General features: G+C 48.1%; 6 protein-coding genes across 6 annotated transcripts; 2 read left to right on the top strand and 4 right to left on the bottom strand.

The window, feature by feature from the left end:
• Positions 1-309: 309 nt before the first annotated feature.
• Positions 310-1590, bottom strand: N7487_001100 (uncharacterized protein; the record flags this gene model as incomplete). Its single annotated transcript, XM_056868848.1, has 1 exon — positions 310-1590. The coding sequence occupies one exon, from the start codon at positions 1588-1590 to the stop codon at positions 310-312; it is 1281 nt and encodes a 426-aa protein (XP_056733632.1).
• A 1057-nt stretch (positions 1591-2647) lies between these two features.
• On the bottom strand, positions 2648-3761 carry N7487_001099 (uncharacterized protein; the record flags this gene model as incomplete). The annotated part of the gene is made up of 2 exons (XM_056868847.1): positions 2648-3508; positions 3570-3761. 2 exons carry the CDS (start codon positions 3759-3761, stop codon positions 2648-2650), a joined length of 1053 nt encoding a protein of 350 aa, XP_056733631.1.
• An 888-nt stretch (positions 3762-4649) lies between these two features.
• N7487_001098 (uncharacterized protein) lies at positions 4650-5488 on the top strand (the record flags this gene model as incomplete). The annotated part of the gene is made up of 2 exons (XM_056868846.1): positions 4650-4866; positions 4932-5488. The coding sequence occupies 2 exons, from the start codon at positions 4650-4652 to the stop codon at positions 5486-5488; spliced, it is 774 nt and encodes a 257-aa protein (XP_056733630.1).
• Positions 5489-9652: 4164 nt separating this feature from the next.
• On the bottom strand, positions 9653-10138 carry N7487_001097 (uncharacterized protein; the record flags this gene model as incomplete). Its single annotated transcript, XM_056868845.1, has 2 exons — positions 9653-9927; positions 10003-10138. The coding sequence occupies 2 exons, from the start codon at positions 10136-10138 to the stop codon at positions 9653-9655; spliced, it is 411 nt and encodes a 136-aa protein (XP_056733629.1).
• A 1803-nt stretch (positions 10139-11941) lies between these two features.
• N7487_001096 (uncharacterized protein) lies at positions 11942-13630 on the bottom strand (the record flags this gene model as incomplete). Its single annotated transcript, XM_056868844.1, has 2 exons — positions 11942-13409; positions 13476-13630. 2 exons carry the CDS (start codon positions 13628-13630, stop codon positions 11942-11944), a joined length of 1623 nt encoding a protein of 540 aa, XP_056733628.1.
• A 390-nt stretch (positions 13631-14020) lies between these two features.
• Positions 14021-14257, top strand: N7487_001095 (uncharacterized protein; the record flags this gene model as incomplete). The annotated part of the gene is made up of 1 exon (XM_056868843.1): positions 14021-14257. The coding sequence occupies one exon, from the start codon at positions 14021-14023 to the stop codon at positions 14255-14257; it is 237 nt and encodes a 78-aa protein (XP_056733627.1).
• Between the last annotated feature and the right edge of the window lie 352 nt (positions 14258-14609).

Here is a 14609-nt window from a genome sequence, read left to right as displayed (position 1 = left end):
TCTAGCTTTTATTGTCCCGTCAAAATCTCAATCAACCATTAAGAAGAGGTCGTAGAGCTTCTCTTCGTGGCTCAGATGATGCCAAGCTGCACTCTAACGCAACTCACTTCATGATGAGCAAGCCCACCCACATGTACCATCCGCAACCCAAGCAGGCTTGGGATCTAGGTTACTCATTAATATTACTAGCAATACAGCAATGGAAGCAAATCTCTAAAAGAATTTAGTTTTCTCATAGATATATCTAAGATACAGATTCTATTTACAAGCATATCCCCAATTGATCATTTTCTGCTGGATGGCAGGTTGTTACGTGGAGGCGTTTGTGTTCGACAAGGGGGGCGATGTCAGTCGTGGATTCAGACTCCGTTCTGCAACAACCGTATACTTCTCGCCGAGCCGTTCATTCAAACCCTGACGGTCGTCAACCCCAGGATATAGTTTCTTGGCGCCCATTTCACAGATGCAAATAGTATCCAGAGGGATTTCCCTTGCCCAAATGAAAGGATGGCCCTGTGACGGTGGGGGAGGAGGAGTGGCCGAGTGGTTTTCATGCCTGGTGGGAATAATGTTTTTGTTTGGGATTGGTGAGGATTTCGTACGGCGGTGGTGACTTTCCGTGTTCCCGGGAGAGACATTAGGTCCTGGGTGTGGGATAGTTTGATTGCCTTCAGAGTAGTAATTACGATACTGCGAGATCAGGTTGCGAGCATCAAATGTAAGTCGTTTGGGTGGACCATGTTTTTTCGCATCCTTGTTCTGGCTTTGTCGTCCGCGAACATAAATGGTATTGACAATAGTCGCATGCAGGAGGAGTGGTCGCTGTTTTGGTTGTCGGGGTATTATTGCTATGGATGGATCTGGCTTTCTCGATACGCCGGGGGTTGTAGAGGGAATTTCGCTTTCTCGTGGATGTAAAGACACATCACTAGAGATAGTAGCAGATTCAGAGGGCACAGGAAAGTCTTGGACAAAGCGATTCGCGGGCTTTTGTCTTCCTGCTGGTCTTTTCTCGGGCTCACTTTGGATGAAGCCAGCTTCAATGAATTTGTCACGTAGCTTTATGCAAAATGGAAGCAAGCGGCCTGTAGGATCGACAGGTGAAGCGTGTAATATGGTTGCTGATTGACCTTGTGGCAGAGCATGTAATGACTCGAGAGATACAGTCAAGGGCGATGATCGGTGGAGGGTTCTTTTCTGTTGTGTCTGAGCGCTGACTCGCTCCGCCTCTTTCATTAGGTCTGCTAGATCGAGGGATTGGAAAAAAGTAAGAGCTTGATCGAGACGCTCTTTATTGGGGAGACTCATCACTCCAAGAGTAAGATGAAGTGTGCCTAGTGGACGAAAAGCTGTGCTGGGAAGACCCAGGCGGGAGGTGTCCCGTTGGCTATTGGAGGACGGTTGAGAAGCTGGCCCGGGATCAGTGATATGAGCTGTTTTGAAGGTCGCGAGCGATTCTTCTAACTGCGATAGCGATTTGGCGTTTACCAGAGGGAGACACAGGAAATGGGTAAGTTGCGGCCGCTTTTGCCGCTTTTCGGGACGCGGTTTGCGGGGCTGATGTCTTGATGTGCCTGCAGCTTCCGTCATGATGAACCTGTATCTCCACAAATGTGACAATAGCATGAAGTAAATAAGTGCTCGCACGAGGCTGTCGCCGAAATCGCCTCTGAATAGGTAGTGGCAGGAAGAAGTCAGAAGTCGGAAGTAGGTAAGCATACCCTTTGTACCTAAGGTAGGTTTAAGGCGCACGGACCAGGGCCCACAACCTTGTGTCAACTACGTCTAGGGGTGGGCGTTTATATATCTCCTGTCCATCGCTGAGCTATAGGTTATACTAAGGATCTTCAATCTCTCTAACATGGTCCTCATACTGAAACCCCCTCCTAGCACGTAGCCGTTCTCCATACTTGATTAAAAACAACGGCAAAGGCGAGAGAACTAAAACTATACATCCTAGAAGTGTCCCACCCCAGTGGTATCCCAGCGCATCAAATAAGGGTGGTCCCATAAGGGGCAAGAACACAGCGGTCGTGTTCCTCACCACCATCGTTGCACTGGTCGCGCTGACGGCATAAATTCCAAATGAGTCCCTAATATACGTCTGTAACGAGATGGAGGTCGCTGCGAGCCCAAGGCCAACAAGTGCGGTCCCCAAGATCGGCACCACAAACTGGATACGATATTGAACTATCCATCCAAAGAGAAAAAGGTCGGTGGACATCAATAGGCAAGCCTGTAGAAATAGAGGAAGACGCTGCTCTGGAGCGAATACTTCTGACCGTGAAGTAAACTATGAGATCACCTCCGAATACATGTATGGGTCAAATATTTCTTCTAAATTTAAGATTTAATCTCTTTACTTAGGCCACGAGGCCTACTTTGAAACAAGATCCACTATAAATTGAGCGTTAAAGATACGAACAGTGAAACGACGAGTAGTGCTGTTCCCCAGCATCTTATTCTTGATAACCGTGGGTCTGGCCGATGAACTCCTGTGACGCCTTTGATGCCTTATTCTAGCTCATTTTGGTTGTGAATACCACTCTTCTCATATTTGCACGGCATAGTTGGAGGTCCTTTCGGGTTGTGTTTTTCAATATCAAAGATCATGGCACACATGACATTTTAAGTATTCAAGAGGCTATTATTTGAGACAGGTATCAGCCCAGAGAGCCTGGCAACGTGCGCTATGTAAGATGTTCTCTGTAGTGCCCTTTGTAGATTCGAAAACAGCATCTTCCGGCCCTGGTGCTTCTCCATTGCCAATATCCACCAAGCTTTTCAGCCTATATTCCTCAGGTGGGAAATATTGATGGATGACTTCTGGCGCCACAGAGATGCACCTGAGATTGCCAGCCTTGCATTCACCCATCATCTTGATGTCGAATGCCTCACCTTGACCAGCTCCGGTTAGCCCCAACACTTTCCTAGCACCATCATGAGACAACGCATAAGCGAACGAACAGACTGGGTTGTTGGACCAATATATAGCTCGCTTTCCGTCAGGTAGGCGGGACAGGTATTGATGTGCCCAACCACTGTAGTTTGCATGTGGGCACACTGTATCATCTTCAAAGAGAACTGTCTCAAATCCTTCCTCCCAGTATTCTCCACAATGGCCAATCCAAAGGACATCCCAGCCGCAACCGTACGGCCACCTTTCGTCTTGAGCGGTCTTTGTCAAGGATCTCACTGCGGATGCAATATTCTTCATTTGTGTTCTGACCGATACATCCCAGTCAACATCATCCTCAATGATAAGGGTGGTTTGAAAATTGGATTGGTAAGCAAATTTGATCAGATCAAGGTGCGCAAGCCACGCCCGGCTGCCACCGGGGGTAGGGTGATCTTTCTCTTGCTCATGGGGACCTAGACGAGCAAATGCGTTGATGAGATCTGGGTGTGTTGGTGGCTGTGGGGGAATCGTGATTTGAAGCCCAGTCAATCTAGCGGCGGCGACAAGGCCCCGAGTCCGCCATGATTCACTGTGGGATAAAGCAAGTATCTGTTGGAACTTCTTTGGGTCAGCAAGCTTGCAGACCAATGTAGTCAAGAGAGTGGCTTACTCCCAATGTCTCGTTACCTGCGCTCTCTTCTGGATGTGGGGGAATTGTTGGGAAGACGGATGCCGAAGCAGGTTCGCGCGTTGGGGATAAATAGAGGGGGCGAAAAAAAACCCAACAAGAAACGAGGAGTGCGGCGAAAAGGACGAAAGAGGTCTGACGGGATGAGAGCAACATGTGGACGCTAAATGGCATTGTCTCTATGTCATGTCTCAGGGCAGCCGCATTGAATACCTTCGATCGGGTGTGAAATGCGATGATTAAATCAATCCAGCTTCCGAGACAGGTCCCCTGAAAGGGGCCGCAACAACGATCAGCATCAATAACACGTGAAGTCAGTAACGCTACGCTAGTCAGATAGTTAGTACCTTGTACCCTTGTCTAGTGGACGGCGCCGCCGCCCTAGCCACCCATGGCACGTTTCGGTAACTCCCTCATTTCGCAAGTAAACTATGAGATCACCTGCGAATACACGTATGGGTCGAACATTTTCTTCTAAAGATACCGCAAGAGCACACTTCATGTCTCAACATATCGCTCAATGGGCGATATACATGCAATCAAGAGTAAATTAACATTCTGAATTGAGTTTCCGCTTGCCCAATCAAATGCTGGGGAGAGGGGGCGGGGGGTTCCAAGGCTGCACTAAGACGGTCCCGCATAGACACTACCCGTGGAAATCTCCCGCGCTAGGCTTTAGCGTGTGATTGGGTTGGCTCACGGTACTATTCGGACCTGACCATCTCCACGGGAGACGGACTTTTACGGGGCCATACTTGATGGAGGCTCGAATCATTGTTGCATACTCTGTACATGTCCTGAGGTCTAACTGCTTTCAGCTACGCACGGCCATACTAGATCATCCGGAGCAAATCCTGTGCTCGCTATCTTGAATCGGTGTTTAGGGACCTTGGAAGGACTAACTAAGAAGGGTCTAGCGAATCAGTTAGTGCTTTGGAACCAGAAAACCCCCTTTCCCTAAGCCAGACCCTATGGGTTGAGTCTCAGTCCTTGCGCAAACTCTGTCTGACGACTCTGTCATACCTACTACTCACTCTTTGTCTCCATCTCCTGTGTTCCTTCATGAAGCACTTCTTAGTCCTCCTGCTAACATGCGCCTGTGCATTTGCGGAACCGGGGATCTTCTACAATCCACCGACGGGAGGTCCCATTCATGAGTACCAGAATAATCCGGTTTACACTCTTGGGGAGACAGTGCAGATGCGCTGGGATACTTCGTTGGAGATCTTTTCAATCATGCTATGGCAAAATGATAACTCAGACTTTGAATGGGTGCAAAGTATGTCATCCATTTAGGCCTTGACCTCTTGCCAACAACTTCCTAACACAGTCAAACACTCTCAGCCAACCTCTACGGAGTCACCTTTTATGACTGGATCGTGTCAACGAATAGAAAATTGAGCAATGGGGAAATATTTTTCTTCCAAATCCGCAATGCTTCGAATATTAACGACCTGAATGAAATATTCGCCAGTCATTACTTCAATATCACCAAAGACGACTCAGCGACTTCTACCACATCAAGCCTTGCCGTTTCAACTACACAGGCCACGGTACCTACACCTAGCTTGAGCACTTCCTCAACTACAACCCAAGCGGTCGCTACGGCCACCACTGTAGGCCATAATAGCCAGGGAAATAGCGGACTATCAGATGGTACCAAAGTTGGCGTGGGAGTGGGCGTCGGACTCGGGGGTGCTTTCGTTGCGGCTCTCGCGCTATTCTTCTTTGTCCGCCGCAGGTCTAAGAGCTCAACCCAGGTCAATGAGAGCATTCCTGTCACATCTCAAACTCAGCCCGCGATGGATTCAAAGTCCCACAACGGACAGGCTCAGAATGAAGCACCTAAGATCTTCGAGGCTCCAGCAAACGAAGTTAGGCGATTGACCGAACTACCATGACGAGTACTTGTCTATGCTATTGTTTAATAAGAGTTGATAGATCATTTAGTGTGACTGAATCCTACAGAAAACTTGCATTGGACTCGGATAGATATCGGCCCAAAGAAACGAGCTATATCCCCCAAGCTGACCATAAGATGGCATGCACTTTCTAGGGGAAGTCAACTGTAAGGCTTCCCATATTTAGGAGATTTTGTAGATGAGCTCAAGAAGATGATTTTACTATTCAGGGGCGTGTTATAACTGGCAAGCAGCGGGCAAAGTACGCCTCCCACGTCGCGACTCAATTCCTGCATCCGCAACAGTGCTGGTTCCAGCGGCCTCATGCAGGTGGGGTTTTTTGCTAGAGAGAAACGGGGGATTGAATGAGAGCTGGCGGTAGTGATTAGGTGTGAATCGAGTGGGTGTCCATCCGGAATTTCGTCGTCGTGGACTCGGGCAACTTTTGATGCAGTGGGGTCATTACAGAGTTGATCTTTTAGGGTATGAGGCTTTTATTGAATCGGGGCCTCTAGGGAGGTGGTTATTTGAGGGGCTTTGGGCGGTTACGGATGACACGTGGAAATGGCCTGCATTTTTACATTCTTAATATGTTCTTTTTTACAATGGAGATACAGATATAGTCCTAGACACAGAACAGTGTGTATATTTTATTTGGACATCTTCCAATACCATCCTCGTAATCCACAAGCTTGTGCCAATCAAATCGTCGACGGGGTGTTTTTTTTGGGGGGTGCAAAAGGGAAAAAGAGAGCGGTATAACCCTAAGCTGATATAAATCCATGGGTGGTCCGCAAATTGATGACGCCCATCAGCGTAAAAGAGATCGACTAGAGAAGTCAATTCCATTCCCCCATCTCACTTCTTAGCCATTTCACTATACTCCAATGTGGGCAATCACCATACAATTCCACCTACGAAGATGAAATCTATATTCCAACGGCACCGACGGACAACCCAACAGAAGAACCAACAGAGACCCCTACCAGTCGACAATTTTCAAAAGATTCCACCAGAAATAGTGGAAACACTCTTCACATTCCTCTGGGTAACAGACCAAGTTTGCGTCGCACTCACTTGCAAATATCTCTTCGTTTGCTACCAGTCATTTCTTCGGGTGCGGAAAACGGGGGTCACTGAGCTCCTATGGCGTGAACCAGTTTCGGAATTGCGTTTAGTTCGTCAACTGCAGAATGAGCGTTGGCAATACTGCTGGTGGTGTTACAAGCTGCACCCATTCTCTAGGTGGAGAGCTTTTATGTACATGTGGGGATACAGAAGAAAGTGCTGTCCCGTTCGTGACTTGGTCGGTTGGACTATACCTGATATTTGATGGGAATTCAAAGCTTCTGGTGTCTAGGGGCGCTACTTGGCGTTGATCTGATCATGTTGTCTGAGCAGGGGAACCAGAGATGTGGATAATAAATCAATTACCCCGATACCCGCGTCAACATCTCCTAGAAGGTGGAATTATGCCCAGTCGAGAGCATGTTTCAGACAACCCAAGGGATTCCATATTGCTCCCTGTTTTCTAATTTGGCAAACAAGATAGAACACCACCAATAGCTATTTTTTTCTTGGTTTTTCCCCAGTATTATCACGAAAAGCAGTCTTTGATAGTAGGTCTACTGAATTTTGTGACATAAGCTCAGTTCTTGCAAGGTCGAATTGTTGTATGTATGATGTTCAATTCCCCTTATGTACATTGATTCCCCCGAGTGGCCTAACCTAGTTCGGCTTTTGTAACTTGAATATCGCCACCACCCCTTTCATAATATCCCCAGGCCATCCATGATGTTCGACGTTTCGCTCGGTGAGCGAGCTCCTCTCGCTCGTTGCCTTGTCGCCCCGTGAAGTATTGATACTGCTCAAATGGATCGCCACCTGGATTTCCGATAAGAGTTATGTTGCCTATGGGTAGACACAAGGCATGAGAATGTTGACCGAAGTGATGTGTTGGAGACCCTGTTGCCTTCGCCTTCTCCCGCTGGTGGTGGTGGTGGTGGTGGTGTCGGTGTTGTTTTCTTCCTTTTGTTTCTCCCGTCCTTCATTTTTCTTGTTGTGTTTGAGATGATATTCTGTGATGAACGGGGTTGTCCAGTTATGTTACAGGGCATAGCTCCCCATTGTAACTTTCGCGTTTGAAGGCAGGTTTGTCCCATAACAGACATAATTGCCAGATGTCCAAGCCACAACGTCCCGATGATGAATTCCACATGTTGCCTCCATCAAACCCTTGAATGGCGACCACTGTCATGTCCCAGCAGATATTCTTGAATTTCTCTGAAATTCAAGGAATTGCCACCGCTTGTCTCCGGCTGCATCCAGCAGATCACAACGCTGAATTTCGTGTCCCAAAGCCGGTTAGCCAAGTCATGCACTGCAATCTTTACTGGAGCCGAGAACATATTGTCAGAGAACGGATCTGCGCAGTCCCCCTACTGACCACCCAGCCCATCCCAGGGACAATATTGCAAGCGACCGAGATAAGCTCCACCCATCCAGCCAACCTCGGGAACCCACTTCATCGCACTTGCAGATTATCCTTGGGATGGGTAAGCCTAGCGAAATGGAACCGGTCCCCGAAACTTGACCGCGGTCTCCATCCTGTGGCTCAAGTAGAGACAACATAGAATATTCACCACCAGATCGCTGTAAACTAGCAGCGAACCGAGATGCACAAGGCTGAAGAGACCCAACCTCATTTTCTGATCGAAGCCAAAGCACTGAGGTTTCAAGTGTTGTTCGTCAATCATCCCCAGGAAAAATGCATCTAGACTTGGTTAGCCAATTGTACGGCTTCGAGTGTGCAGGGCATAATCTCACTTGATCAAGACCAATCAGGTGCCGTTAAGCAATATGCAGGGCCTAGTAGCAAGCGAATCTGGGTCGATGGACTAGTTTGTCTGTTTGGCTGTTGGGATGAACCTAGAAACACAACAAGCGTCAGCAAAAGCTGGTAAGGCCCGTCATCGCAGAACTCTATCTAACTATCTAAGGAGGTTGGCATGGGAGATGGTTATCCGTTTTGGTTGTATTGAACTTCCTTTAATGTGTTGTCCGCTCAGGAACCTTACCTGAAGATGGAAGAGTGCGCGGTCATTTTTGTATCGTATGTTGGAGAGATCAGTGCAGCACACTGAATTCTAAGCAAGCTGGAATAGACGGCGTGGATGTGTGAGAATAATAATACCTGGTAAAAAACAACAAGCGTCAGCAAAAGCTGGTAAGGCTCATCATCGCAGAATTCTATCTAACTATCTAAGGAGGATGGTTGGTGTTGGTGTATTCAACCTCCTTTCCATGTGTTATCCGCTCAGGGACCTTACCTGAAGATGCAAGATTATGCGGTAATTTTGTGCGTGTTTGTTGGACGGTGGCATTGGCAATGCTAAATGGCAAGCTGGAGTGTCGGGTCCAGTAGATGTGTCTGAAAAGACAAGCCAGGGCTGAACAACAAGCTGAAGTAGGCTGGCAAGTTGTTCCGAGCTGGGTGGTGATATGAGAATTCCTGGTAAAAACCAGCAAGTGTCAGCAAAGCTGGTGAGGCCCATCATCGCAGAACCCTATCTAACTATCTAAGGAGGTTGGTTTTAGGGGTGGGGCGAGGGGGGAGGTTGTCCGTTCGGGTTGTATTCAACCTCCATTCCATGTGTTATCCGCTCAGGAACCTCACCTGAATATGCAATGTTTGGTTTCGGCAGTATTCTGCGCTGGAAAACGACTTAAAGTAGACTCAAGCTGGCAGGTCTCGCCGAGCCAGTTGTTGATATGCAGGTGCCTGGTAAAGACCAACAAGCGTCAGCAAAGCTGGTGAGACCCCGTCGCAGAACTCTATCTAACTATCTATGGAGGTTGGTTGGTGGTGGTGTATCAACCTCCTTTCCAATTTCCTTCCGCTGTGGGATCTCACCTGAATGTGTCGTGTGCGGGTGGCCAGTATATGAATGCTCAAGGTACTATGCCTTGGAGATTCACTTGCGGTGGACCGGCAGAAGTTGCTGGGTCTGCTGGTGAAATCGAGGGGTCCAGAAGGATCAAGTAGTTCTGGATATCAAATTGGGCAAATTGGCATTTGTTGGTTCGGTCGCTGGTATGGAGATGTCTGGTAAAAACCAACAAGTGTCAGCAACGCTGGTGAGGCCTATCATCGCAGAACTCTATCTAGCTATCTAAGGAGGTTGGTTTGGGGGAGGGTTGTCCGTTTGGGTTGTATTCAACCTCCATTCCATGTGTTGTCCGCTCAAGAACCTCACCTGAATATGTAATGCGGAAATTCCCGGTGCATGCTTCTCGGATGATTGCTGTTTGCACCGTTGGGGGTAAACTGAGTTCGTGTTGGCATATTTTGTAAATTTGCCTGGTGGTATCGACGGGAGGTTCCTGGTAATACCAACAAGCGTCAGCAAAGCTGGTGAGATCCCGTCGCAGAACTCTTTCTAACTGTCTATGGAGGTTGGTTGATATTGGTGTATTCAACCTCCTTTCCAATTTTTTCCGCTGTGAGATCTCACCTGAATGGGATGTGTGGAGATGGAAGATTGGGCATTTCCTTCCGACATTGATGTCGATGTTCACATTGATGATGACGGTGGTGGTGGCATCATGACCTGTGTGGCCTTTTTCGTCCGTAGTCCAGGCTAGTGTCATTTTTCATCATGCAAGGCCCTGTTCGATGCAGGAAAGGAGATGCAAAAGTGCCACTAAAAGCAGAGGAGAAAAGAGTTTCCCTGCGTCAGTCAATGGACTGGTGAGGTCTTCCACTCATTGCGAGCCAAAAGAACCCTGGTGGTTGATAACGCTGGAGTTCTCACCTGGAAAAGATCGAACGCTACTGTGAATGTGTAGCAGGCAAAGAAAGTATAAATTGAATCCCTAAAAGTAGAGGAAGAAAAAGTTTCCCTGCGTCAGCCAATGGACTGGTGAGATCTTCCACTCATTGCGAGCCAAAAGAACCCTGGTGGTTGATGTAACGCTTGAGTTCTCACCTGGAGCATAAAGTGTCTCACCATGGGGATCACTCGTCCCATGAGCAGAAAGAACATATCAAGCAGAGTGGGTATGTATCACAAGCATGGACTGGTGTTTTTGTCTCTGCAATTCGTTAGCTGAGTAACAGAACAACAGGTTCCAACATTGTTCATTGATGTGGGACATGAGAAAATGATATGCATAGATACATGACGAGGTATCAGGAGGCAGGTATGATTCCATGATGTGGTGGAGTTAGGGGACTATAACGATAATCACAATATGATGAGACAAAACCCATGAAGTAGCAGGGACAGGATGGGGTAAGAAAGGAAAAAAAGAGACAACAAGACAAGACACAAAACACGTAGACGTGACGAGACATAGAAGTGGAAGAAACAAATGTGGAAGTAACAAGTGTGGAAGGAACAAGTGTGGAAGGAACAAGTGTGGAAGGAACAAGTGGAAGGAAGAAAGGAAGGAAGAAAGGAAGGAACAAACCTTGGAATGATGGAAGGTACTCACCAGTCAACATGGTCCAGATGAAAAGTGGATGAAAAGTGGATGGAAGTATGGAGAGAAGATGGATGTAGGAGGAAAGAAAGAATTGGGAGAGGGGGAAGGGGAGGAGGGTATTTATATGTCGAAGGTGGGAGTGCATCTGGGGGGTCCTTCCATTTTAGGGAAAGTAGTTTGTCTGGGAAAGGGAAAGTACTACCCTCTCTAAGTTAACGTGTATCGTGTCTCGAGACCCTGGATATAACGATGACCTGTCTAGGGAGACGTGACAACTCCAGGAGTCAGCTACAACTAGCTCCCTTTGGGAGATATTGATATCTACCTAGGTGTAGTGATATCCTGTAGAGTATTGTGAAGATATACAGCCATCTATACTAGTAGCCATCTGTATAGGCGACACACCATCCTCTGCAGAGGGAGACGAAGCCTAAACCTGAGATCACATGGACATGTTAGCCAAGTATACTTCAATCCAGAACTCATCTCATATGTCCGACGCCGAAGGTATCGACGGAATACATTTAGCCATACAAGTAGGACGTAGTAAATGGTGACGCAGATGTCCACGAGACTGCTCGATATCGATACTAGAAAAGACATCGGGGTATTCTGTTATGCATAGCGTGTCTACCCAACTAGCTATTCAGGCTATCGAAGTCCTACATCGTCGAAGGTAAAGGCCAGCCAAGCGGACGGCTACTTGGGGGTAAATACGTAGATTATGTGTGCAGTCTTCGTTGCATACTAAGAATGATACCCAGCAAAGTTTAGAAAAAGGCTAATACGGCAGCTTGTAAACGCTAGAGATGACTGGATGGTCTTTGCGGACCCGTGGGTTTCATAGACAAGTAGAGAACGCATAGCATAGCAGGGTATCAAATATCTCCCATATCGATTCCATAGTCGAACGTACATGTATGGGAAAACGGAGAGCCCAAGACCTGGGGTTCCTGGCAATGGCACTTATGAAGCCTCCTTCTTGCGACCCTCGACAACACGCAGAACATCCGTGACGTTATCTTTGTCACCCTTCTTTTTCTTGGGCCCACGCTTTCTCTTCTTCCCGCCTCGTTCGTCGTCGTCAAAGTCGAGCAGGGGACCATCGTCCTCCTCTGCGTCGTCGTTGCGGCTTCCTCCGAATCCCATATCCATATCTGCAGCATCCATGGCGTCTCGGCGACGTGCCTCTTCAATGAAGCGCTTGTGACGAAGGGCTGCTGCATCAGAAGGCTGGTCTGCGTCGTCCTCTGCCGAGGGGGAGCTCTGTCGGAGAGCTGCAGCTCGTTTGAGGGCTGCAAGAATGGTTGGATCTTTGATGAGGGGGTTGGATCGGTCCATAGTCTCCTCCTCTGTAGTGGAGGTCCCAGTCGCAAAGTAGTTCTTGGGCTTTGCAGGTGCTATTTCAGGGATGGCGGACGGCTTCTCTTCGCTAACAGTAGCCTTTTCAGGTTTGCGAGTAGTCGAATCTGCCACCTCACCATCTTCATCAGACGATGACTCGTCTTCAATTCCAGCGAGGGGATTGTAATCATCACCGACACCGGCAAAGATGTCGTCGTCCTCGTCCTCGGGTGCCTCTTGTGCAGCAGCACGGGCAGCAATATCAGCTGGAACGTCCATGCCAAGGGGTTTCATATTTTTATCGGGCATCATAAGGTCTCCCGCAGGAGGCACAGGCGCTTCAATAGGCTTATCAAGCCACCTGGTCTTCCTCTTCGTATTTCCTTGCGCATCTGTGATAAGAAGCACTTCGCGTCGACGGCCGGTCTCATCACGCTCTACAAAGCGCTTCTTCTCGGGTTTTCCGTCGCTCAGCTTCTTGAATTTTGAACCGAGGATTGACTCCGCCGGTGGAGCAGGCGCAGCAGCAGCAGCACGGCTTGCCTTCAATTCCCGCAGAATTTCATCGCGGGTCTTCGGCCTCGCAGGCGGCGGTGCCATGGTCCCTTTCTTCTTTTCTTTCGGTTGCTTTGGTGCAGCAGCAAGCTCCTCGAGCCCCTTCTCTTCCATCATACGCTCGAATTCCTCATCCACGTCTTCTTTTTCGGGGGGCGGCGCAGGTTTTTCGGCCGCTTGCGACACGTCCTCGCCAGCTCTAATCCTCCTCAACAAATCCATATCCAGTCCTTTGACCATGTGTGTGCTTGCGAGGTCACCTCCGACTCCGAGGTCTCGGCGGAGTTTGTCGAATGTTGCCTGGTCGATTTGTCCCAACTTAACCATATCCTCTAGTGCCTTGATCCGCGCCTCCAAGCCCGCGGTCTTCTCATTTTCATTTTCTGCATTGCGCAATTGCGCACGATCTTGATAGCCGGTCGGTAGCGAGGTACCCTTCGGCGCGGCGGAGGACTTAAATCGCTTGGAAGGTCGATCGCCCTCACGGCGTTGCTCGAAGAGCTGACGGGCGAAGTCCACACCAGTGACTGAACGTCTATAGCAGTACCACAGATGTTAGTTTCCTGTTGAATAGTAGCAATCTGCAAATCAAGCAACGTACGGTGTCATGGGAATACTGGATCGCATTCGCGACCCCAATGATCCGCCCGGGGTTGCGCCGCCACGCGATGCATCGCGACCAGGTGCTGGGCTCTGGTCCTTTGGTTTTGACGATGACTGGTCGGCTAGTAGCCGGCGAAACTGTTCGTTATTCATGATTCGCGAGCTCAAGTTGCTTGAAACTGAAGTTAAGAAAGGCTTATGTCAAGAAATGGAGATCCGGCTTGGCACTGATAAGGTAAGACTAGTATATCCACGGGTCCACGGATGCCCTAAAGTAAGCGTTTCATTATGGAGGCAATTTGGTAAAGTCGCATCTTAATTTTCTATTTGTGCTTCGCATTTCTCAGGTAAATACAACTGCCTAGTATAAACAAGTGGATGGGCGGGCATTTGGCCTAGCGGTTGTCGTTGGTGACATTGGCGCACTGCTACTTTGGATCCCCGTCCATCCTCAGCTTGAGTGCCATTTGATCTCAAGCTGCCGGATCGCCTACGGGCGATGACTTTTATTTATTTACTTCTTATTCATTTCCAATGACAACCATGCATGCGGCAAGCAAGTTCTGCCCGCAATTCGCGAATTCGACAGAGTTCCCACAGGCCATACTTCGCGATAGTGAATTCGTGCTGAACTTTCATGAAGACCAGAAGGATTGTCTCAATCCAAATGGCCATAGTTCATTCAAAAACAACACACCCAGTGATATGCCACTGCTAGATGCTGCCAGTCAGGATCCCCTTGAGGCGGTATTGGTACCCTTCCGATTCCTCCCTATGTGAGTCCTGCTTTGGATACTTTATCAGATTATGTATTAAAATGGCGCCACTTTGGCAATAAACTTTCAGGATATATAAAGCATGCTGGTATTAATATATATTCATAGCTACACGTATTTATGTACAAAGTGATCACATTGAAGTTTAAAGAGACATATATCCTAGTACATACGCCCTGTCATTCAACTACATAGTCAACCTACATGTAGAAGTCATGAATCGTTCTAGCAATTTCAATATTTCGCTTTATTGTAGCATCAAGGCACGAGATCAAGAGAGAAAACGCGTGTTGGATACTAGTTAAAACAGATATAAAGGGGGGATATATGTAGCAAAGCATAGTCTTGTCATTAGC

This window comes from Penicillium crustosum, assembly GCF_028827405.1.
Source record: "Penicillium crustosum strain IBT 35664 chromosome Unknown utg000001l_segment0_segment0, whole genome shotgun sequence".
In the NCBI taxonomy this organism is placed as follows: Eukaryota; Fungi; Ascomycota; class Eurotiomycetes; order Eurotiales; family Aspergillaceae; genus Penicillium; species Penicillium crustosum.
This window is presented reverse-complemented; position numbering and strand designations above follow the sequence as displayed.